Source organism: Cuculus canorus, chromosome 18 (genome assembly GCF_017976375.1).
Source record: "Cuculus canorus isolate bCucCan1 chromosome 18, bCucCan1.pri, whole genome shotgun sequence".
NCBI classification, from domain to species: Eukaryota; Metazoa; Chordata; class Aves; order Cuculiformes; family Cuculidae; genus Cuculus; species Cuculus canorus.
In genome coordinates, this window is record NC_071418.1 from 6,424,579 (window position 1) to 6,446,550 (window position 21,972).

Below are 21,972 nucleotides of genomic sequence, written 5' to 3' on the forward strand. Positions count from 1 at the left end.
CACTCTAATTCCCCCATAAGGTCCTTAGCATAATCCCCCCCAAAACAGAGTAGCCTTTCTGCTCTAATTCCCCAGAGACCGAGCCCAGGGTTGCCCTGGGGCCAGGGCTCCTGCCAGCCCCAAGGGATTTGGGGTGCCCCAGACAGGGCACAGAGCCCCCCCCTTGCCCACTCTGTCAAGGCACGCCTGGCTTTGGGGTGCAAATTTTGCCCCCGTGTTTGTAGGATGAGTTCTGACCCCCTGGAATGTGGAGCTGACCCACACCAGCGTTGGCACAAACCCACTGGGGCTCCACAGCTGGATCAGTCCCCTACACAGGCGGTGCCACTTTACACCAGGCAGGATCTAGCTCTGCCCGTGCTCCCGGTGACAGGGTTAAACCCCGACCTGGTAGCGTGGGTGGTACCTGGGAGACGCTCGCTCCATTAATTCTGGCATGCAAAGAGAGAGACGAACTGGGAAGAGATTAGATATTAACCCAGCCAGCACCTCCCACCCAGTGGGCACCCATCCCTGGGGGCTGCCAGATCCCACCCCGGGGCCCTTCGCCGGGGCTGGAGGAGCCACAGGTTCAGGGGGGCTCAGCTGGCAAGGGCAGCATTTGGCAGGAGCTCCAGGTTTGTTTGCGGCAGGCTGGGATCACTGCTGGCCCCCCCTCACCAACCTCAGTGCTTATTTACTTGGAGAAGGAGGTGGAAATGCGCTGACCGCGTCCGCCGGCGGCGAGGGGCTCCGGTCTGGACAGAACCAGCTTGGGTGGAAAACAGCTCCCCAGCTCCGGCTCTGGTGGTGGGGAGGCAGCTGGGAGGGCGAGGGGGGCCCCCCTGGCTCCAGGTACAGCTCTCGCCTTCCCGAGGTGAACCGCCGCGGCGGGCTGAGCCGGTGTTGCCGCAAAGCCGGGGCCAAGCCAGCTGTGCCACCGTGCCAGCCTCGCCAACCGCGCCAACCACGCCAGCCGCCCGACCCTGCGGCTCCATAGGAAAGGTAAGCCTGGAAAAAATGCGCCTGGCGTACCAATGTTTTTGGAGCGAGCTGGTGAGGAAACCTGGCCCAGGTCCCAACCCCTCACCACGGCTGTGCCGGAGAGACCAGCGCTGCCCGCTCCCACCATGGGAACCGCGGTCCCCAGCTAACTTGGAGCACAAAGACACCGGGATTGGGCTTTGCCCTCGCCGAAGGGGCTGTGCCAGGCGCCAACCGCCGCGGCACACGGGCGTGGGAGGGGAACGGAGGGCAAACAGTCCCTCGCAGCCCTCGGTTTGTCCCTGCGAGGCAGCCAGCACATGGTGGCATCACACCCAACCTGCCCTGCAGCCGCCTCCCCAGCGGGGTGTTTCTGTAGGACCTACAAAAACACCAGGAGTGCAGCGAGGGCTGGAAAGCCGGGAGAATCCCCATGGGAAGCCGGGGAGGAAATCCCCAGCCTTCGGAGGGACGTGAGGGTGAAAGCTGTGCGGCTTTGGGGCAGCTTCAGTGGGATGGATGCCTGCCGGCGGCCCCACAGAGGGTAGGGGGTCGCAAGGGGGGGATTGGAGTGGGGGTGGGGGGCCCTCCTGCTGAGTCAGCAGATGGGAAAACCACCAGCCCCGTGTGGCGGAAGGAAGGAGCCGGCAGGAAGCCGCGTGCAGCGTGGCCTCTCCAGAGCCCGGGTCGGTGCGGGGGTGGCAGGGCAGCCGGCCCCCACTCCTGGCGCTGGTGATCCATGGCTGAGCCTTTCCTGGAAAGCAAGGGCTGCTGCTGGGCCCTGCACCCCGAATCCTTGGGGAAACTGAGGCACAAAAGGCTACTGCAAAGCCCTGCTCTGGCATCCATGCGAGGGCACACGCACGTGCACATGCCCCAGGTGGGAAGGACAATCCTTCCCCAAATGCCATCCTGAAGCCAAACACTCCTTAGGAAGATGAAGGCCATGAGGGCAGGCGGCCCCAGCGCCAGAGGGATGGCGGCAGCGGGTGTAGCGCCCAGCCCAGACACGCCGTCTGCTCCCCTTGGGCTCCGGCAGGTGTCGGTCCTCGTGCCGTGGGTGCTGCTGGCTCCGGTTCTGCCTCCTTTACTCCTTGGTTTGTTTTCATCCCAGCTTGGTCTGGGTGAGGACCTGCCCGAGGCGCATTGAACTTTTGTCTGCATCCTTCACCCTCTTGCTTCACCCTCCCAAAATAGCAGTGCCTGCCTGGAAACCTCCCGAGGGCTGGCATGACCCAGGCTCCCCCAAGATGCCCGGAGCCTCCAGAGGCTCTTCCCCAGGGATGGGGTGACCACAGGGCGCCCATGGCCAACCCCAGGGTGCGTGGACGTCCCTGCTGGCACAAGGACCACCACCCGCTACTCCCAGATCCACACAGAAAAGGCTTTTCTGGGGCTCTGCCACCCTTGCCAAGGGCTCCAGCTTTATCCGTCAGCTGACATTCCTTCGGGAGGCCCCTCCAGGCCTGCGCCTCGGGGCTTCCCAGCAGGAGCTGGTGTATCCTTACGCGGCGGGGCCGCCTGCGGAGCCCCCTCTCCCAGTTTCCAGCCAGGAGCCCACCCGCTGCCTGGTGCCGCCAGCCCAGAGGTCGGCTCAGAGTGCCATGTGGGTGATACTGCCCCAGCACAGCCTCCCCCCGGCTCCGTCCCTTGTTTGGCTGTCCCTGCTCCTCTGAGCTGAGACCCCTCAGACTCATTCCACTGATAGCCAGGTGGACTCCCACGCCAATGTCCCCTCAATAAGCCCCTCACCCACTGGGGCTTCATCCCTGCTCCTGTTCACCCCCTTCCCAGCCCTGGGGCAGGTCCCCCTGCCCTCTGCGGGACACTGTCCCAGCTTCATCCCCCCCATCCCCTGTGGGACCCCAGCTCGGCTCCCTCCTCCTGCTGCATGACCCTGACCTGGTTCCATCCACCCTCCTGCTGCAGGACATTGACTCGGCTTCATCCTCCCTTCCCCTGCGGGACCCCAGCCCAGCTCCATCTCACCCCACCCTGGCTGGGTGTCCCCACCCACTGTGGGACCCCAGCCCAGTTCCATCTCCCTCCCACCGTCAGGGACCCCAGCCCAGCTCCAACCCCCTGCTCTAAGGGACCCCAGCCCAGCTCCATCCCCCTGCTCTAAGAGACCCCAGCCCAGCTCCATCCCCCTGCTCTAAGGGACCCCAGCCCATCTCCATCCCCCTGCTCTAAGGGACCCCAGCCCATCTCCATCCCCCTGCTCTAAGGGACCCCAGCGCACCTCCATCCCCCTGCTCTAAGGGACCCCAGCCCATCTCCATCCCCCTGCTCTAAGGGACCCCAGCCCAGCTCCATCCCCCTGCTCTAAGAGACCCCAGCCCAGCTCCATCCCCCTGCTCTAAGGGACCCCAGCCCAGCTCCATCCCCCTGCTCTAAGGGACCCCAGCCCATCTCCATCCCCCTGCTCTAAGGGACCCCACCGCACCTCCATCCCCCTGCTCTAAGGGACCCCAGCCCATCTCCATCCCCCTGCTCTAAGGGACCCCAGCCCAGCTCCATCCCCTGCTCTAAGGGACCCCAGCCCACCTCCATCCCCCTGCTCTAAGGGACCCCAGCCCAGCTCCATCCCCCTGCTCTAAGGGACCCCAGCCCAGCTCCATCCCCTGCTCTAAGGGACCCCAGCCCATCTCCATCCCCCTGCTCTAAGGGACCCCAACCCATCTCCATCCCCTGCTCTAAGGGACCCCAGCCCATCTCCATCCCCACTCCCGCTGTGAGACCTCGACCTGGTTCCAATTCCCCCCCTCCTTATCCGCGTCCCCCCCCGGGCAGATCCCATCTCGGTTTCCCCCGCATCCCGGTGCTCCCCCCCGCCCCCCCCATGCCGGTGCCTCCCCGGGCAGATCCCATGCCTGTGCTCCCCCCTATCCCGGTGCTCCCCCTTACCCCGGTGCCCCCCCCGGGCAGGTCCCGGCCGGTCCCGGCGGGCAGAGCCGCACCTCGGGGAGGGGCCGGGCCGGGCAGGCGCGCACGGTGCAGCGGCACCGGGGCTGCCCCGGCGCGGCGGAGCGGCCGGTGAGCGGGGCTGGGAGCACCGGGAGCCGCACCGGGAACCGCACCCGCACCAGCGGGACCCCCGGCTGCTGAGCTGGGGGCGGCTCTGGGCAAGTTTGGGGACCGGGACCAATCGGGATTACCGGGAAACCGGTCTGGGAGGAGCGGGAAACCGGGACGGGAGATGCGGAGGAACAAGGCTGGGGAGCGGGGGAACCGGAATGCGATGCGGGGAACCAGTTTTGGGGTGCGGGGAAACCGGGATGGGGTGCGGGGATCCGGAGTGGGATGCGGAGAATCGGTTTGGGATGCGGGGAAAACAATGTGGGATGAGGGCAACCGGGCTGGGTTGAGGAGGAACCGGGTTGGGGTGCGGGGAACCAGGTTGGGGTGCAAAGGAACCAGTTTGGGGTGCGGGGAAACCGGGATGGGGTGCGAGGAACCGGACTAGGTTGAGGGGGAAGTGGAATGGGATGTGGGGAACTGGTTTGGGGTGTGGGGGAACCAAGCTGGGGTTGAGGGGGAACCGGGCTGGGGTGCAGGGAATTGGGCTAGGGGTGCAGGAAACAGGAGGGATGGGGGGAGCAGCTGGGACATGAGGAGGGGGGGCATTGCCGGGGGTCCCTGTCCCCAGCCCACCCCAGCAGCCTCGTCCCAGGGCTGGGGGGGGACAAGGCAGGGCAGGGGGTGCCTCTCCCCCAACCCCTGATGCTGTTCCGGGGGTCCCGGCTCCAGCATCGCTCCCGTCACGGTGTAGGGTCACCTTGCCGGAGAGGCTCCTGCCTGGTTTTGCCCCCCCAGCAATGGGGCAGCAACTTCCTTGCTGCCTCTTCTTCCCCGTACACACCCTGTGCTCGCTGGGGCTACAGGAGTGGGGACAGGGACCCCTGTGTCGTGCCGTGCCCATGCCGTGCCAGGCTGCGGCTGCCTGTGTGCCAGGACCTGGCAGCGCCAGGCACGCGACCTGCGTTGAGTCGGTGCCCAGAGCCGGAGGAGGGAAGTGAGGCGGGAGAAGTGCAAAGGGAAACATGCTGGCACTCAGGGGTGAGCCGAGGGGACAGCCCTGTCCCCAAGCGTTACCTCTGCCATCCTGCTCTGGCCTGTATTCCATCTTCCCATGGAAGCCAGTGGGCATGATGCTGCCTGCTCCCGGCAACAGAAGAGGGGATCAGCACAACCCCTCAGCGGGCAGCACTCAGGGAAATCCCATGTCAGGAGGGAATGTGTGGGGTGCAGAGGGGGCTGAGCCCCCCAGCTGCTTCCCTTCCCTTCTCCCAGCAAGGAGCTGATGGGGCCACATGTCTGCCCGGTCCCATCTGCGTCTGCTTTGGGCCACAGTGTGGTGGGCTCGGCCGCACTGGCACAGCCGGGGCTCGCTGGGACTCGATTGTTTGCCGTGGCCCAGCTGGAAGGATGCCCAGCGGGGACTGCGGGCAAGGATGCTCTCAGCCCAAGGGATGGCACAGAGAGCGCCAGGAGCTGAGCCATGGCCCCAGTCCCTGCTTTCTAACAACCCTCTGTCCCGCAGGGTCCCTGGACGCCCGGCTCAACGCCCGCACCACGGTGCAGGATGGGTGCCGCGGCAGTGCCGCTGGCGGCCACCTGCGTGCTGCTGGCCCTGCTCCCTATGGCCAGCAGCCAGACCACCCCTCCCGCTGGCTGCAGCAAGGACCTCTCCTCCCTCTACTACAACCTCTGCGACCTCTCGTCAGCCTGGGGCATCGTGGTGGAGGCTGTGGCCAGCCTCGGCGTGGTGACCAGCTTCGTGCTCACCATTGTCCTGGTGGCCAGCCTGCCCTTTGTGCAAGACTCTCAGAAGAAAAGCTTGGTGGCCACACAGGTCTTCTTTCTTCTGGGCAACTTTGGGCTCTTCTGCCTGACATTTGACTTCATCGTGGGGCCAGATTTCTCCACATGCACCTCTCGCCGCTTCCTCTTTGGTGTCCTCTTCAGCATCTGCTTCTCCTGCCTGCTGGCACACGCTGTGGCCCTCAACTTCTTGGCACGGAGAAACCAGAGCCCACGGGGCTGGGTGACGCTGGCAGTGGCCCTGCTTCTCACCTTGGTGGAGGTCATCATCAACGCTGAGTGGCTCATCATCACAGTGGTGCGGCAAGAGGGCAGCTCCCCAGACCCTTGCCAGCTGGCGGATGCTGACTTTGTCATGGCACTCATCTACGTCATGTTCCTGCTGGTGGCTACGTTCACCACTGCCTGGCCGGCCCTCTGTGGCCACTACAACCGCTGGCGCAAGCACAGCGCCTTCATCCTGGCCACCACCGGCTTCTCCATTGCCATCTGGGTGGCGTGGATGGCCATGTACCTCTATGGGAACCAGCACGCAGGCGAGAAACCCGGCTGGGATGACCCCACACTGGCCATCGCACTGGTCTCCAACGCCTACGTCTTCCTCTTCCTCTACGTCATCCCTGAGGTGACACATGTGACGCGGCAGGACCCTGAGCAGGCCTTTGAGGATGACATGTACCCCACACGCGGGGTGGGCTATGAGACCATCCTCAAGGAGCAGAAGTCACAGAGCATGTTCGTGGAGAACAAAGCCTTCTCCATGGATGAGCCCTCCTTCGGTAGGTGTTGGGGCTCATCCAGGACCCTCTTGCCCCACGGTGGAGCTGACAGCAAGCAGTTGGCACCAAGGCTGGCAGTGGCAGGCGGCAGAAAGACGTCTGGCCATGACCCACCCGGCATCGACGCCTACTGTTGTTGTGGCTGCCAAAAACCCGCCTGGCTGGGTCTACCAGTTTGGGCTGAGCTCAGCGGCTGCAGGGGTGCTCCCTCGCCGGCATGGGGTGCCCACAGCTCCTGGTCCTGCGCCCCATGCAGCCACTCTGCTCACGAGACCCTACAATAACACGGGGTGGTGTCAGCTGTCCCAGCCGGTGGGTGACAGCAGCAACAATGTCCACAGCCCATGGGGCGGGGTGGGTGCTCCCAAACGGCACCCACATCTCCCGAGAGACCCTGAGATAACAAACCCCAACTGTGCCAGGAGCACGGTGATGCAAAACATCCCTCCCATTCCCCAGGAGCCTCGGGCTGCTGAGTCAGCTCATTATACCTACTAATGAGGACCAGCTCCCCAGTGGGCTTCGGGGTGGCTCTGTGGGTCCCCTCTTTCACCGTCCCCATCTCTTCGCAGCCAAGAAGCCGGTGTCCCCATACAGTGGCTACAACGGGCAGCTCCTGACCAGCGTCTACCAGCCCACCGAGATGGCTCTGATGCACAAGGGGCCGGTAAGTGCCATGCCGAGCGGCACCACCGGCCAGCTGGGCTCTCCGGCAGTGGCCGCATCCTGCCTGGTGAATGGGCTTTCAACCAGCGCGGCTGGGATGGTGGCCGGGCTGTGGGGGCTGCTGTAATGGGATGCTACGGGAGGCCACCCATTGCTTTCCTCCCCCGGGACCCCACAGAGCTGGGGGGGCTCCCTAGGTGCCCCTGCAGCCCCCTCCCACCTCTGTCCCGCAGACTGAAGGTCCCTACGACGTGATCCTGCCCCGTGCCTCTACCGCCAGCCCGGCAACCGGCAGCGCCAGCTCCACGCTGCGAGCCGAGGATGCCTTTGCGGCACAAGCCCGGCACAGCAGTGCCCAGCGGGACGGCAGGAGCTGCCAGGTGGGTTAATGGGCAACACAGCGGGACGGGGAGCGGGCACCAAGGTCCAGCCTGCGGTCAGGGGCAAAGTCTGTCCCCACCACAGCATCTCCCATGGGAGGGAGGGCGAGATGGCGAGGTGATGAGCATGGCTGCACCTCCTTGCCAGAGCCGGAGCCAGGTCTGCCGGCTCGTGCCATGGCCCCACCACCCCCATGCCATGCAGGTGCAGTCCCCATACAGCAGGAACCGGTGGTGAAGCCCCCGCAGCGCGAGTCCCACAGCGCCGGCATAGCCGTGGCCCCACCGTCCTGCTCCTGAGGTCTCGCCATGCCTCATCCCACCCTGCCGCGTACATCCCACTCCGTCCGGAGCCAGTTCCTGTGCAGGGGATGCCTGGATGTGGTCCCAGAGCCAGCGCTCCTGCCTGCCTGTCCTGCCTGGCTGCGGCACCCACAAGCTGCCAGCTCTGCACGGACCCCCACGTCCCTGCTGCCATCCCTGCTGCAAGGACCAGCTCCCATGGGGCCACCCTGAACCGTCCCCTAGCTGCCTTCCTGACACACGGACACTCCATCTCCTCTGGGCCAGGGATCAGCCGCCACCGAGAAGCCGGTGGGACTCCTCCCTGGGCTCCCCCAGGGCGCTGAGCCCCCCCAGTTCCACGCTGAGCCTCGCCAGCCCTGTGGACATTGCACGCCCTGCACCGTCCTGCCACAGGGTACAAGAAAACAGAACTCTCCCCAGCCTTGGCTCCCACTGTGCCTCAGTTTCCCCGTTGCCAGGGAAGGGAGGCTGCTCAGGGTCCAGGAGATCCGTGCCTTGCTGGGGCTGGGGACCCAGCTCCTCATGGCTCCAGCCACCTTCTCTGTGCCTTCCCCTCTCGGGGATCCGTCCTGGGGAGCAGGGAGGGAGCTGGGCTTCTCAACCTCCTCGTGACTTTCTCTCTTATGTTTCCTCTTCCCCTGATTTTTCAGGTCAGACCCAATAAAAGTGGGTTTTTTTCCTACGTGGTGCTGTGCAGGCACATGAGGAGGGGATACCCAGCTGTGCCACCGGCTGCTCCTCCATCCCTGGCACCACCACGACCAAGGGCTTCTGCCGCAGTGCCACAGGGCTCAGCCCCACATCCTGCTCCTGGAGGGTGGTGGGGAGCGAAGGGGGAGGCTCAGAGCAGGCCCTCAGCATCCCCCAGCCCCACTCCCTGCTCCCCATCGCCCACCATGGCAGCGTGGGCCAGGGCCAGGCGCACGGATAGGGGTGCTGGCCCGGGCACCGGCAGCCTCGGCCGGGCAGGCAGATGGGCTGCCAGGAGGGCAGCAGCACGGAGGACATGCCAAGGTCGGGGGTGGTTTCTCCTGCTCCGATTGCCTTTTCCCTCCGCAGTGATTTCTCCTGCCGGGCAGGAAGCCTGCGGCCGCAGCCAACAGTAGTACCATGAATTATTCAGGCGTTGAAATGGCTCGATGGGGGCAGGTGGGATGGGGGCAGGTGGGTGACCTGATCTCCTTGAGCCGAGCCGGCTGTGGGGCTGCCCGCAGCTGCAGGCACGAGCACGGTACATGGCCACAGGGCCCACACGAGCAAGAGTTTGGCACACGCAGTGTCCCAGCCGTGCCCTTGCCAGCCAGCACGTGCCACGTCCCATTTGCAGGGACTCAACGGGGCAGGAGCAGCTCCAAAGGCTGGGGACGGGCACGGGAGCCGGCTGGTTGCAGCAGGATCCGGCTGTGCCACCCCAGGGTTGCACTGCGTCACCGGTGTTTACCCAGCGCCAGCAGCCGGGCCGTCTCCAAGCAGCACCAGGCACTCGAGGTCTCCAGGGCCACTGCAAGCACAGCGTGCCCTCCTCCCAGCCGCTGGCACTGCACTGTGGGGCACAGCTTGGCACAGCGCAGCCCCTGGCACGTTCACCTGCACACCATCCCTTGGCCAGGCACAACTCTGCTCCCCCAGAGCGCAAGGGTCAGAGGGGACAGCCCTGGGGAGAGTAGAGTCACCTGAAAAAGGAGGGGCACAGACTCTGTCCCCACTGAGCTCTGGCAGGGGACAGCAGAGCTGCCAGTGGCTCTGCTCCCCATGCCCGGCCCCAACCCCTCCGGAAGCCCAGGATCCCACCAGCTGCCGTCAGCGCCGGCCACAGAGCCAGACCCGGCTTTGCTCCAACAGGCAGCGCTTTGTGCAGGCGCTGCAGCGCAGGGAACCGAACAGCGCTGCCTTTGTCCTGCACAGGTGAAGCCGTGTGGCTTCTTGGGTTGGGCTGCACTGGGAGCAGCACCCCAGGCCCCTCTGAGGGCCAGGATCTGGGGGGGCTGTCAGCCCCGGTGAAGCGTGTGGCAGGTCTGGATCGCAGCCTCATGCCTGTGTCAGATGGTGCAGGATTGGTGTGGGTGCAGTGATGGGGCTGTGGCAGCATTCCCAGCAGCCGGGAGGGCACCACAGTCACCATGACCTGGGATATCCGCTGGGAATGTGGGCAGTGCTGGGCTGGTTGGCGACGCTGCCGGCAGGAGTGAGTAGACTGCGGACTACAGGCTCACAAAGCATCCCTGAGCCATGACAACAGATCTCCACATCCCCAGCACTCGCCTCACTTTCCTCCACCCAGGAGCTGGGATGGGAGACGGAGGGATCACAGCAAGCTACTGGGGTCTCCCCCAAGGCTGAGAAACGAGGGTGCTGCTTCAGCCAGAGCCCACCCAGGGCCAGCCCACAGCGAGTGACAACAAGGACAAGCCTGTCGCGGGCTGGGACTGCCATCTGCCGGCACACCAGCCAGCCCAGCAGGGTCCGTCACGGGCACTGCACAGATTGGGAGGCACAGACGTGCTCACGCCATCACCACTCAATGGGAGTTTTACTACCAGCAAGTCCATGGCACCACAATGGTCCCAGCTCCAGCACCGAGCCCACGGGGTGCCCTGAGCCAAGGCACGGGGCTGCGGGGAGCCCTGGCGCTCAGAAACAGGAGAGCAACACTGGGACAGCCATCCCCCTCATGCCCTGGGGTCCCGTGTTGTCTGCACGCTGCCATCGCATCCTTGCTGGGACCAGTGAGGCCCAGTTCCTCCAGGCTGCGTTCAGCAGGGAACCTTGCGTCCAGCCTGGGCGCGGCCCTGCGCTGCCTCTCGCTGCTGCTGCTTGCGCCTCTGGATGTCTCTGTAGGCCTGGATGACGCGCGCTCTCTCCTCCTCCACGATGCGCCGGCGAGCCATCGACACCGGCACCGCTGAGGACACTGGGCTCTGGCCCAGGCGAGACGTCAGGAGAAGCTGCTTCCGTCCAGCCTGCGGGCAGAGATGAGACAGGTCAGGGAGGAAGAAGGATGGGAACACCAAGATCAGGCTCTGAGGTGCTGTCACTGGGAGGCTGAGGCCACTGCTGCCCTTCCAGGCCCCATTTCCAGCCCAAGGGAGGCAAGATGACCTGGGTCCAGCCCAGATCTGTGGGCATGGCCAAGGGGCAATGTCCCCTGCAGCTCACCTGCTCTGCAGGGCCCTGACCTCTGGGCCGCGAGGTGATGGTGGGCGGCTGCGTAACCACCTCACCGAATGCCACTCTGTCTGAGAGAGAGAAGCAGGTGCCAGCATCAGGCAGGAGCTCCTGGGAGACACAGGTCCAACTCACTCCCACCTCTCCACACGCTGCAGGACAGGGTGGTCACTCCAGCCACCCCGCTGCACCAGACCCACCTTGGAACAGGGTCTTCTCCAGCATGGCCTCCTTCTTCTCCTCCTTCTTCTTCCGAGCTTTTTCCAGCTTCTTATTCTGAAACCTAAAGAGCCATGTTACAGCCAGGGCTTGTGACTGGACAAGGAGCAAATAAGCAAGTTCCTACCCCGCAGGCTCCCCTAGAAACCCGGTCCCCACAGCCTCCCCCTTGCTCCAGCACCAGCCTTCCCCAGCAGCAGGAGGCTGAAGGTCTGTGGCTCTGGTCCCAGAGATCCAGCCCCACGGAGATGAGGCCCATGGCCCTCCACCTGCACCCCAAGTCACCGCTGGATGCTGCAGCACCAGCCAACCCTCCTCCATGTGCCCAGAACCAGGCGTCAGCCAACCCAGTCCAATCCCAGCAGCCGCCACGCCCTTGCTCTCACTCTTTCTTTCTCTTTGACTTCTCTGGTGCCATCCCCTCCTTCTCAGGCTCCTGCTGCAGCTGGTTCTTTGTGACGAACATGACGCGCTGCACCTCCTGCTCCATGCGGCAGATGAAGGAGCGCTCCGATTCCCCTTTTCCCCTCCTGAACTTGGGCACGGGGATGTCTCCAGGGGTCTTGGGGCCCTTTGACTTGGGCTGCTGCTTCTTCTCTAGGAGAGACAGGTGACATTACTGCAGCAGTGACAATATGGGGGTTCCCACAAAGGCAGGCACTGCACATCACCAGGGGGAGCAGGATGCCCCACCACAGGATCCAGCTGCCTCCAGCTGTGCTGCGTCTCCTCGGCCTTGGGTCCCCCTGTTCAGGCCAGGTGCACATCCCACCTGCCGCCTGCTTCTTCCCGGGATCAGGGCGCTTCATGGCCTCACGGCTCTTCATGAGCTCCCGTAGACGGAAGGGGATCTCCTGCTCATCGGGGTGCTTGGGCTTCATGTTGTCCACCTTCTTCTGCTTCCTGCAAGAGAAAATGAACAAGGTGTGAGGCCAGCCCTAGAGCAGTGGAACCTGAGCATGGTGGGACACAGAGACACAGGCACGGTGGGACACTGGGACCTGGACACGGCAGGACACCAGAACCTTGGCTTGCTGGGACAGAGCAGCACCAGGACACAGCGACCCAGGCACAAAGCAACGGGTATAAAGGGACATGGGGGCCCGGACACTGCAGAGCACCGGGACCTGGTGAGGCATCAAGGGATCGGGGAACGGTGGGACAGCAGGATCTGCACACAGAGGGATATTGGGACCCAGATCCTGAACCGGGAACCAGCCAGGCCCTATCTCGACCGGATCCCCGGGCACTGACCTGCTGCGGTGTGGGGTGGCCGAGCCCGGGCCCTGTCCCTTTCCCGGCTTTTGTCCCTGTCCCGATCTCTGACTCTGTCCCGGTCTTTGTCCCTGTCTCTGCCCCTTTCCCGGCTTTTGTCCCTGTCCCAGTCTCTTTCCCTGTCCTCGCACTGCTCCCTGTTCCCGTCGCGGTCCCTGCCCCGGTCCCCGCCCCATCCCGCCGCCGCCGCTCCCCACGTGCCGCCCCGCCGCCACTTCCGCCTCCTCTCTCTCCCTCCTCGACCCCGCCCCCTCTTCCTATTGGTTCCCTTGGGGCGCGCCGCGCTGCTATTGGTCAGATGAGGGAGGTGCCCCGCCCTATCCCCGCCCCCTCCTCCAATTGGTTCCCTGCGGGAAGCTCGCGCTTCTATTGGCTAAAGAGGAGCAGGGTCCCGCCCTGTCCCCGCCCCTATTGGCTCCCTCTGGGCGCGCCGCTCTGCTATTGGTCGAGGGCGGCGCGGGGCGGGGCAGGGACGGCCCGGATGCTGCTGCGGGGGGCGCGGCGGCTGGCGGGGGGGCTCCGGGGGGTGAGAGGGAGGGGTGCGGGGCTGGGGAGGCTCTGGGAGGGGAGATGGGGGACTGTGGAGGGGCTGTGGGGGAGTTAGGGGTCGGGGGGGGGCTATGGCGGGGCTGGGGAGGAGATAGGGGAAGTTGGGGTCTGGGGGGTGGCTGTGGGGGGGTGGGGAGGTTTTGGGGGGCAGATGGAGGCTGGGGAGGGCATAGGGGGAGTTGGGGTGGGGAGGTTTTGGGGGGAAGATGGAGGCTGGGGAGGGCATAGGGGGAGTTGGGGTGGGGAGGTTTTGGGGGGCAGATGGGGGCTGGAGAGGGGATAGAGGGAGTTGGGGTCTGGGGGGTGGCTGTGGGGAGTTTTTGGGGGGCAGATGAGGGCTGGGGAGGGGATAGGGGGGAGTTAGGGGTGTAGGGGGTGGCTATGAGGGTCTGGGGAGGTTTTGGGGGGCAGATGGGGGCTGGGGAGGGGATAGGGGGAGTTAGGGGGGTGGGGAGTTTTGGGGGGCAGATGGGGGCTGGGGAGGGGATAGAGGGAGTTAGGGGGCTGGGGAAGTTTTGAGGAGCAGATGGGGGCTGGGTAAGGGATAGGGGGAGTTAGGGGCTGGGGGTGGCTATGGGGGGCTGGGGAGGTTTTGGGGGACTGGGGAAGGGATAGAGGGAGTTAGGGGGCTGGGGTTGGGGGGCTATGGGGTGGCTGGTAAGTTCTGGGGGGTGACATGGGAGGCTGGGGAGGGGATAGGGGGAGTTAGGGGGCTGAGGGGTGGCTATGGGTTGGCTGGGAAGGTTCTGGGGGGCAGATGGGCTGGGGAGGAGATACGGAAAGTTAGGGGGCTGGGGCGCCGGGACTGTAGGATGGCTGGAGAGGTTCCACGGAGAAGATGAGGGGCTGGGGAGAGAATTGGGGAATTAGGGGGCTGGGGAGCTATGGAGGGGCTGGGGAAATTCTTGGGGGAGAAATGGGGGCTGAGGAGTGTCTGGAAGCAGTTAGGGGGCTGGGGAGGTTGGGGGAAAAGATGAGGGGATAGGAGGGTTAGGGGGCTGGGGTTTCGGGGTTTTGGGGTTGCTGGGAAGTTCAGGGGGGACATGGGAGGCTGGGGAGGGGATAGGGGGAGTTAGGGGGCTGGCTGAGTGGGGATGGGGAGGAGATGAGGGGATGGGGAGGGGATAGAGGGAGTTAGGGGGCTGGAGTGGGGGGACATGGGGTGGCTGGGGAGGTTGGTGGGGGGCTGGATGGGATGGGGGGAATTGGAGCTGGGGAAGATATGGGGTATCTGAGGAGAGATAAGGGGCTGGGGGGTGGCTAGGGAGGTTATGGGGGGAGATGGGGGGACTGGGGAGGGGATGGGGGAGTTGGTGGGCTATGGGGTGGCTGGGGAGTTTCTAGGTGGGGAGGTGGGGGGCTGGAGGGGATAGGAGGGTTAGGGGGCTGGAGTTTGGGGGGTGGGGGCCCATGGGATGGCTGGGGAGGTTCAGGGGGGAGATGGGGGGCTGGGGAGGTTCAGGGGGAATAAGATGGATGAGGGTGGAGGGAGACGTGGGGGGTTAGCTGGGAGGGAGTGGGGGGGATGAGGAATGTTTGTGGGGGGAGATGGGGGGCTGGAGGAGATAAGGGGTGATGAGATGGAGTGGAGGGTGAAGGGGTGGGGAGACATGGAGGGATAGGATGTGAGGGAGTGGGGGGACTATGGAATGGCTGGGAAGGTTCAGGAGGGGAGATGAGGGGGAGATGGGGGCTGAGGGGGATAGAGATGCTGGGGGGGACATGGGGGGAGTCTTCTGGCTATATAGGGGTGTCACAGCGGGCTGCAGTCACCACCGACTCATGGTCCTTAGGAGCCCCGGGCTGACACCAACAGCTGTCGGAGGGTGCTCAGGGCAGGGGTCCCGCACCCCCCCAACACCTCCCGCCTTCGGGAACTTTCGGACACCTCAGCAAATGCCGGTGGCACCTCGGAGAGCCCAGGGAGCGACGGTGGGCCGGGGTCCCATCAAGGCAAGGTGTGGGTCTCTCCTGGCACCCCCACGCTGCCCCCACCGCCCACCCACTGTTGCGGGACCGGCTGCCCCAACTGCGTCTGGCTCGGCTACGTGGAGGAGCTGCTGGAGCGGTACCGGGATGGCGGTGCCCAGGCCTTGGCCGTCATCGAGGAGCACGTGGAGGATGAGAACATTAAAACGATCCTCAAGATGGAGATCAGGCTACGCACGGGGAAGAACTGATCCTCTCCTAACCCCCAAAAATCCAGTGGGTGACACCCTCCGGCAGCCTTTGCTCTGGGCTGGATGGTGGGACTCGGATTCAGCTTATTTAAACTATTTATTTGAGTGTTGAGTGGTGGGATTGGGATATCCCAAGCCCTTCCAAAGACCTGCGTGGCATCGCACCCGGGATGCTCTGTGTGTTTGAATACAGGCAGTGCCACAGTCCTGTCTCACCTCTTGTCTTCGGGGGAACCTGCCCTTGGGGACCAAGCCCCAGATTTCCTGGCAGCGGGATGCTGTGCTCCTGGAAAATCCCCAGCAAGGGCAGACTGATGCATCACCCCAGCAAACCCTCCCCATGCCTCTGCTTTGCCTCGTCCTTGCGCTCCCCACCTTGGATTTAAGCCCTTCCTCTGGCGTGGCCGTGCCCTGGTGATGTGGGAGGGCTGGGGCACGGCCCCCCCGCCGTCCCCACCAGCACCCTAAGCCTCTTAGGGGCTTCTCCTCTCTTAGGGCTTGCAGGGGAGCACCCAAGCTGCCGGCCCCTTCCCCGGGCAGCGTGCGGCCCCCAGCACGTGGGGCCAGCAGCTTCCCAGCAAGGGCACCCGCACTGAGGTCACCGCCAGCCAGGCTGTTCGTCACCGTGCTTTTTCTTCTTCAATTGCCTTTGCCTCCACCTTAAACCCCCATAAATTCAGCCCCGCACATCCCCACCGCCATCCCACCCAACTGGTTCAGGGGGAGGCGCAGGCTCCTGGTCATCAGAACCCCCACAGACCCCCCCAGGACCACCTCCCCATGGGGCTACGAAGCCCTTGACGGTGCTCGCTAACGAAGCCGAAGCCAGCAGCAGCAATTAAGCACCGGGGCTCTGCTTTTTGCTGGAGAAGTAGCTGGTTCTGCTGGCTTCGTAGACGACGCTCCCAGATCCTTGTAATCCTATTTGTTGGAGTCCAACTAATTGCAATTAGTGGCAGGGGCTGAAGTTCAATTAAAGTGTACTGAGATTATTCGTTTTTGTAATTGCTTTAGCGCTGGGATTAAGGGAAGCTTTGGAATGACACCGTCCCATGGATGGCGGGGCTGCTCAGCCCCTTGTCTGCCGGATTTTGGCCCAAAACACCCTCATCCAGGCAGGGCTCCAGCTGCCCCCTGGGTGCAGGTATGGACAGGAGGGCAGCCCTGGTGCCAGGGATGGGGCACATCTGGCAGCATCTTCAGGCAGGAGCTCCAGCAGCCTCTAATTTGGGAGCTGGATCACACTCGGCACCTGGCACAGGCTGAAACGGCAGTGGTTTCACCCATATGGGTTCTGCTGCTGGTCTTTCTCGACACAGCTCCCCTCATTGCTGCTTTGCCCTGGTGGGGTCACCCCACAAAAGGTGTTTTGGGGTCCCCTGGCAGAGGCAGGGTGGGGACAGGAGGCCGGATCCCCTTGCAGATGATCTGCAGTGTCCTGACACCGTCAGTGCCAGCGACGCTAATCCAGGCACCCCCCCCTCCCCCATCCCATCCCACTGCGGAGAAGAACATCAGATTACCCTTTGGAAAAGAAGGAACATAAATAATCCTATTACCTCAGCGCTGGATAAATGTGCCCTCCCCTAAAAGCCACCCAGAGCATCTACGGGAAGCGTGCCGGCCGGAGCAGAAGCGGACGGAGGGTCTGTGGTGGAGCAGCGCTGGCCTCAGGGACCGCCGCAGCTGTGTAAGTCCAAGGCTTCGCTTCCAAGCGTGGGATGGGACCTGGTCCTGGTGGCACTGGGGTGCCAGGGCAGGGTGTTGCTTTGCCCTCCAGGCAGGAGCTGCCATCACCTCCTGCTCCTGCAACCCAGAGCGACATCTCTGCAGGCTGTGTCCCTCGCACAGCTGCACCGAACCCCTGAACCCCGAAACCAGAGCTGTCTCTTGTGCCACAAAACTCCCGGGTTGCCCACCATTCCCCAAAAACCGACCCACTACAAACAAATCCTGAGGGATGCCTCGCTCTCACGCCTGCACGCATGCCAACCCACAGCGGCAGAGATGGTGGGGCGAGCTGTGGCTGAGGGGTTCCTGGCAGCGCTCACCGGGCTCTTGGGTGTCCCAGGGTGGGGGGAACAGCCCCCAGGGAGCTGCTGTCTCCAGGGATGCCCTTCCCTGTCTTTGGGGTAAGGGGATTAGCGGGCTCTGAGCTGGGCTAAGTCAAGGTTGCAGGATGGGGCTCTGCTCCAGGGTGCTTGGAAAGAAAACGCACCCTGGGGCCGGAGAGGGTGGTAGCACAGGGTGCCCATGGGTGCTGGGAGAAGCCGGTGACCCCCATGTCTCCCCTCCATCAGGTGTGAGGAGCCATCCTTTGCCAGCACCAGATCCGCAGGGACCACCGCGCCCCGGGGCAGGCTGCTGGCCCCGGCACAGCCATGAGCCTGGAGCCCCCCAAGCCGGAGATCAAATCAGCCACCAGGGTGACGGGGGGACCCGCCACCCCCCGGAAGGGACCACCCAAATTCAAGCAGAGGCAGACCAGGCAGTTCAAAAGCAAGCCCCCCAAAAAGGGGGTGCAGGGGTGAGTGGGGCAGAGCCCTGGGACCCACGGCAGGGCCCCACGGTGCGGGGAACGCGGCCATAAGTGCCAGCCTGGGGGTTGCGGGGGGCATCAGGGCAGCTGTTCTCTCTCCTTCCAGGTTTGGCGACGACATCCCAGGCATGGAAGGGCTGGGAACAGGTATGGGGGTCCCCTCCTTGCTCTGCTGCGGGTGGGGAGAAGGGCTCACTGCAGGTACAGCCACCTGTGGCCATGCTGCGGAGGGGGATGCGCTGATGTAGCCTTTCTCCTCTCCCCAGACATCACCGTCATCTGCCCCTGGGAAGCCTTCAGTCACCTGGAGCTGCACGAGCTGGCTCAGTACGGCATCATCTAGGCAGGGCATGGAGATCGCTGCCTGCCCTGTAGCGCTGTGTAGGTAGAAGCCGCCCCAACCGTGCGGCAGGGTTCAGCCTGGAGAAATGCTCATTAAAACCCAGAACAAGCGCGGGAGCCTGGTGTCGTGGTCTGGGGTTGGCAGGGATGCAGATGGAAAGCGTTTTCCCCAAGCCACAGGGTGGGATGGACAGAACACGGATAGGGGGTTCAAGCTTCCATCAAGGTTTATTCTGAGCTGGATCAGCCCCCTGCGTGTCCCCAACTCCTGCATGTCCCCACCCCAGGTGGCAGCCCTCACATCCTCAATCCCGCACCCTGACAGGCGCGATGTCTCTCAGTATCTTCAGTGCCATGAGCACGCCGGCAGCCTCAACCAGCACCAGCACGGCTGCGCCGGTCACGATGCCGCCCACCTGCCCGTGGAGCCAGGCGCTGAGCTGGGCCACGCAGCCCCCCAGGTGCACGATGCCACCGGCTGCCACGTCCTCCAGGCGCAGGACCCCAAAAGCACACTGGGTGTTGGTGACGGTGCCATTCTGCCAGGGATCCAGGCAGCAGGAGGCAGGGACGCTGCACGCCTGCACTCCTGGGGCGCTGCAGTTGAAGTATCTGCAGAGACGGAGAAGAGTTGGGTGTCTCCTGGGCTGCACCAGCCTGGGAAACCTCCCCTACGTGCCGATGGGACCCCTGCTCCACCTCCCACCAGCACCCCGACTCACGCGTTGCTCTCCCAGTCGCGATAGGAGCCGAGGCCGCAGCACCGCAGGTTCCGCTGCACCTCATCCACCAGGAACCGCAGGTCGGGCTCGTCCTGGTAGCGCAGGAGGCAGAGGAGCAGGGTGTCCCGCAGAGCATCCCGCAGCCGGTGCCGTGCTGCCAGCAGCAGCAGCCCCCCCAGCACCTCCAGCCCCACGAAGGTGAGCACGGCACCCACGAAGAAGCGCAGGAGGCAGGGGCTGGAGCGGAGGGCGCCCAGGCAACCGGCCAGGGAGACGGCGCTGGCCCCCAACCCCGCCAGCACGAAGAGCAGCATTGGGTCGGAGCCCAGCGGGGCCAAACGCTGCCCTCCCAGCGAGCCCTTGGCCAGCAGCCCCCACACCCCCACGGCCAGGGCCAGCAGCCCCAGCAGGAGGAAGAGGAGATTCCAGAAGAAGGCCAGGTACCGCACGCATTGGCTGAAGGCGCTTGGCTTGTTGGAGACGGGGCTCCATGTCCCAGGGTCCTGCTCAGCCATCAGAAGGTCTGCATCCCCAGCCAGATAGCCATCATCCTCATCGGAGGAGGAGTAGGGCAGCTCCACCAGCTTGGATGCCTGCATGGACAGAGAAGCCACTCGCAACCAGTGAAGCAGCCCCAGCAGACCCCCCCAAAATGGTCCATGTACCCCCATCTCACAGCTGCCACCGTCTCCTGGAGCCCCTGCACAGGGTGCCCCACATCCACCCATCATAGAATCACTAGGCTGGAAAGGACCCACTGGATCATTGGGTCCAACCTGGGCAGACTGGGAGTGCCAGTGACCTCCCAGAGACCCTGCCCCTAACGGGGACCCCCGAATTCATCCCTATGGAAACCCCCAGGGATATGGGTGCAAGGGGCAGGGGTGTGCAAGGCAGGGATGGGTGCTCTGAACTCCAGTGTGGAGCCAGCACCCATTCACACAGCACCCCAGGGTGCAAGGAGGAGGGGTGTACAGGGCAGGGGTGGGTGATGAGGGCTCCAGGATGGAGCCAACACCCCAGGGTGCATGGGGAAGGGGTGCACAAAGCAGGGATGGGTGCTCTCAGCTCCAGTGTGGAGCCAGCACCCTGTCACACAGCACCTCAGGGTGCAAGGAGGAGGGATGCACAAAGCAGGGATGGGTGCTCTCAGCTCCAGGGTGCATGGGGAAGAGGTACGCAAGGCAAGGATGGGTGCTTTCAGCTCCAGGATGGAGCCAACACCCCAGGGTGCATGGGGAAGGGGTGCACAAAGCAGGGATGGGTGCTCTCAGCTCCATGACGGAGCCAGCACCCTGTCACACAGCACTCCAGGGTGCAAGGAGGAGGGGTGTACAGGGCAAGGATGGGTGCTCTCAGCTCCAGCATAGAGCCAACACCCCGGCACGCAGCACCCCAGGGTGCATGGGGCAGGGGTGTACAGGGCACGGGTGGGTGCTGAGGGCTCCAGCATGGAGCCAGCACCCTGGCATGCAGCACCTGGGGTGCACGGGGCAGTGGCGCATGGAGCAGGGGTGGGTGCTGAGGGTCCCGAGGGAGGGGAGAAGGGACCGGCAGTACCTGGGGCAGCAGCCGGGTGCTCTCCCCGCAGGGCCGGGCGGGCTGCGCCCTGCTCAGCGCCATCCTGCTGCCTCCTCAGGGCAGTCACGCTCCCATCATGTGAGGGGCTGCGCTTAAATAGTGCTGCAGCTCCCGGCCCCATAGCCGGGCCCGTCCGGGCCGTCCCCACTGCAGCACCCGCACCTGCCGCCCCCTCACCGGGAGTGGGGGGCACAGCAGAGCCCCTTTGAGCCCCTGGAGGAGCAGGAGAAGGGGCGCGTGGGGGGCTGCGTGCGGAACGAACGAAGGGAGGCTGCGGCGGGGGAGGGGAACGCTTTTTCGTTGCACCGAGGCAGCGTGGGGGACGGTTGTTGAGGTAGCACCGAGGCTTTAGCAAGGGGGACGATTGTTACGGTGACACCGCCCTAGGAACCTTTGCGCGGTGGAACGCACAGTCCAGGCCGCGGGGCGCGGTCGGCGCTGGCGCAGGCGCGGGCCGGGCCGGACCGGGAGGCGGCGGGGCCGGAGTGGAGCGGGCGGCGCGGAGCGGGACGGGACGGGCGGCGGGCAGGGCCGGTGCCGGGCAGCGCGGCGAGACCTGGCCCGCGGCGGCGGCCAGTGCCATGGCCGAGACCATCGTGAGTCCCGGGAGGCGGCGGCGGCGGGGAGGGGGGCGGGGCGATGAGGCAGCAGATTCCTGCTGGGCCCGGCCGCGCTCTGCACGCCCCGCGGCACCGGGCGGCCCCGCTGGGACCCCCTCAGGAGCCCCCCTCAAGCGGGGCCACGCACGGATTTCCCGGGGTTTTGTCCCTCGAAGGAGTTCGAGAGGGCGGCCCCGGGCTGCCCCCGGCGGGGATGGATTGGGGAAAGGTGCCCGAGCCCGGGCGGAGAGGGGACTGCTCGGGGCCCTCGGTGACACCCGCTGCCGTCAGACCGGGCCGCTGGAGGCTGGGGGAAGGAAGGGGGCTCGCTGGGAGCTGGGAGAGGGAAAAGGGGCTCGTTGGGTGCTGGGAGAGGGAAAAGAGGCTCGCTAGGAGCTGGGAGAGGGAAAAGGGGCTCCTTGGGAGCTGGGAGAGGGAAAAGGGGCTTGCTGAGAGCTGGGAGAGGGAAAAGGTCTCTGGTTGCTGGGAGAGGGAAAAGGGGTCTCTGGGATCTGAGAGAGGGAAAAGGGGCTTGCTGGGAGGTGGGAGAGGGAAAAGAGGCTCGTTGGGATCTGGGAGAAGGAAAAGGGTCTTGCTGGGAGCTGGAGGAGGAAAAGGGCTCTCTGGGAGTTGAGGCTCATTGCAAGTCAGGAGAGTGCAAAGTGGCTCCTGCAAGGTGATACCAGGACACCGCAGCCTCCCCTGTCCTCCCACGTCCCTCCTCTCAGCACGCATTCTGGCATCCTGAACGGATCAGCAGGTGAAGGGCCTCTTCAGAGCAACTTGAGTCGCTCCTCTGGTTCTTGGCAGCACAGGAACACTGACATTTATGTTTGCTACTTCCCTGTCAGTGTGTGAAGGATTATCCTGGCCTTTTCCCCCA

General features: G+C 64.7%; 6 protein-coding genes across 9 annotated transcripts in view; 4 read left to right on the forward strand and 2 right to left on the reverse strand.

Annotated features, from left to right (window-relative positions):
* The first annotated feature begins 499 nt into the window (after nucleotides 1–499).
* On the forward strand, nucleotides 500–8,594 carry GPRC5C (G protein-coupled receptor class C group 5 member C). 3 transcript variants are annotated; one of them, XM_054083710.1, is made up of 5 exons: nucleotides 500–984; nucleotides 5,507–6,566; nucleotides 7,139–7,233; nucleotides 7,466–7,612; nucleotides 7,818–8,594. In XM_054083710.1, the coding sequence occupies exons 2-5, from the start codon at nucleotides 5,549–5,551 to the stop codon at nucleotides 7,848–7,850; spliced, it is 1,293 nt and encodes a 430-aa protein (XP_053939685.1). In that variant the 5' UTR covers nucleotides 500–984; nucleotides 5,507–5,548; the 3' UTR covers nucleotides 7,851–8,594. The 3 variants fall into 3 exon arrangements, with proteins under 3 accessions (XP_053939685.1, XP_053939686.1, XP_053939687.1); XM_054083711.1 differs by lacking the exon at nucleotides 500–984 and adding an exon at nucleotides 3,878–4,088; XM_054083712.1 differs by lacking the exon at nucleotides 500–984 and adding an exon at nucleotides 3,878–3,999.
* Nucleotides 8,595–10,145: 1,551 nt separating this feature from the next.
* Nucleotides 10,146–12,753, reverse strand: CCDC137 (coiled-coil domain containing 137). The gene is made up of 6 exons (XM_009561158.2): nucleotides 12,557–12,753; nucleotides 12,075–12,205; nucleotides 11,689–11,899; nucleotides 11,284–11,366; nucleotides 11,075–11,154; nucleotides 10,146–10,878 (listed from the first exon to the last, which is right to left on the reverse strand). The coding sequence occupies exons 1-6, from the start codon at nucleotides 12,751–12,753 to the stop codon at nucleotides 10,672–10,674; spliced, it is 909 nt and encodes a 302-aa protein (XP_009559453.2). The 3' UTR covers nucleotides 10,146–10,671.
* Nucleotides 12,754–13,039: 286 nt separating this feature from the next.
* OXLD1 (oxidoreductase like domain containing 1) lies at nucleotides 13,040–15,510 on the forward strand. The gene is made up of 2 exons (XM_054083282.1): nucleotides 13,040–13,103; nucleotides 14,920–15,510. Exons 1-2 carry the CDS (start codon nucleotides 13,059–13,061, stop codon nucleotides 15,304–15,306), a joined length of 432 nt encoding a protein of 143 aa, XP_053939257.1. The 5' UTR covers nucleotides 13,040–13,058; the 3' UTR covers nucleotides 15,307–15,510.
* Nucleotides 15,511–16,850: 1,340 nt separating this feature from the next.
* On the forward strand, nucleotides 16,851–18,298 carry PDE6G (phosphodiesterase 6G). Its single transcript, XM_009561128.2, has 4 exons — nucleotides 16,851–16,996; nucleotides 17,607–17,833; nucleotides 17,952–17,992; nucleotides 18,112–18,298. The coding sequence occupies exons 2-4, from the start codon at nucleotides 17,688–17,690 to the stop codon at nucleotides 18,186–18,188; spliced, it is 264 nt and encodes an 87-aa protein (XP_009559423.1). The 5' UTR covers nucleotides 16,851–16,996; nucleotides 17,607–17,687; the 3' UTR covers nucleotides 18,189–18,298.
* Nucleotides 18,299–18,349: 51 nt separating this feature from the next.
* Nucleotides 18,350–20,822, reverse strand: TSPAN10 (tetraspanin 10). The gene is made up of 3 exons (XM_009561157.2): nucleotides 20,470–20,822; nucleotides 18,910–19,502; nucleotides 18,350–18,799 (listed from the first exon to the last, which is right to left on the reverse strand). The coding sequence occupies exons 1-3, from the start codon at nucleotides 20,530–20,532 to the stop codon at nucleotides 18,493–18,495; spliced, it is 963 nt and encodes a 320-aa protein (XP_009559452.2). The 5' UTR covers nucleotides 20,533–20,822; the 3' UTR covers nucleotides 18,350–18,492.
* Nucleotides 20,823–20,927: 105 nt separating this feature from the next.
* NPLOC4 (NPL4 homolog, ubiquitin recognition factor) overlaps nucleotides 20,928–21,972 on the forward strand; it is a 30,701-nt gene continuing 29,656 nt past the window's right edge. The window contains exon 1 of one of the 2 annotated variants that reach the window (XM_054083147.1): nucleotides 20,928–21,086. In XM_054083147.1, the coding sequence (XP_053939122.1) occupies nucleotides 21,072–21,086 (15 nt within the window). In that variant the 5' untranslated portion in view covers nucleotides 20,928–21,071. Of the gene's footprint in view, nucleotides 21,087–21,143; nucleotides 21,319–21,972 lie in introns of those variants that run through there. The other variant, XM_054083149.1, reaches the window with a different exon arrangement.

Excerpts from the sequence above, each read along its gene's own strand:
- GPRC5C (XM_054083710.1), top strand. The coding sequence starts at position 5,549 with ATGGGTGCCGCGGCAGTGCCGCTGGCGGCCACCTGCGTGCTGCTGGCC. Across the intron at positions 7,234-7,465 it reads CTCTGATGCACAAGGGGCCG|ACTGAAGGTCCCTACGACGT; the intron begins GTAAGTGCCATG and ends TCTGTCCCGCAG. Across the intron at positions 7,613-7,817 it reads GGGACGGCAGGAGCTGCCAG|GTGCAGTCCCCATACAGCAG; the intron begins GTGGGTTAATGG and ends CATGCCATGCAG.
- PDE6G (XM_009561128.2), top strand. The coding sequence starts at position 17,688 with ATGAGCCTGGAGCCCCCCAAGCCGGAGATCAAATCAGCCACCAGGGTG. Across the intron at positions 17,834-17,951 it reads CCCAAAAAGGGGGTGCAGGG|GTTTGGCGACGACATCCCAG; the intron begins GTGAGTGGGGCA and ends CTCTCCTTCCAG. Across the intron at positions 17,993-18,111 it reads CATGGAAGGGCTGGGAACAG|ACATCACCGTCATCTGCCCC; the intron begins GTATGGGGGTCC and ends TCCTCTCCCCAG.
- OXLD1 (XM_054083282.1), top strand. The coding sequence starts at position 13,059 with ATGCTGCTGCGGGGGGCGCGGCGGCTGGCGGGGGGGCTCCGGGGG. Across the intron at positions 13,104-14,919 it reads TGGCGGGGGGGCTCCGGGGG|GAGCCCCGGGCTGACACCAA; the intron begins GTGAGAGGGAGG and ends CATGGTCCTTAG.
- TSPAN10 (XM_009561157.2), bottom strand. The coding sequence starts at position 20,532 with ATGGCGCTGAGCAGGGCGCAGCCCGCCCGGCCCTGCGGGGAGAGCACC. Across the intron at positions 19,503-20,469 it reads GCACCCGGCTGCTGCCCCAG|GCATCCAAGCTGGTGGAGCT; the intron begins GTACTGCCGGTC and ends CTGTCCATGCAG. Across the intron at positions 18,800-18,909 it reads CGCGACTGGGAGAGCAACGC|ATACTTCAACTGCAGCGCCC; the intron begins GTGAGTCGGGGT and ends CCGTCTCTGCAG.
- CCDC137 (XM_009561158.2), bottom strand. The coding sequence starts at position 12,753 with ATGGGGCGGGGACCGGGGCAGGGACCGCGACGGGAACAGGGAGCAGTG. Across the intron at positions 12,206-12,556 it reads GCCACCCCACACCGCAGCAG|GAAGCAGAAGAAGGTGGACA; the intron begins GTCAGTGCCCGG and ends TTTCTCTTGCAG. Across the intron at positions 11,367-11,688 it reads AAGTCAAAGAGAAAGAAAGA|GTTTCAGAATAAGAAGCTGG; the intron begins GTGAGAGCAAGG and ends ATGGCTCTTTAG.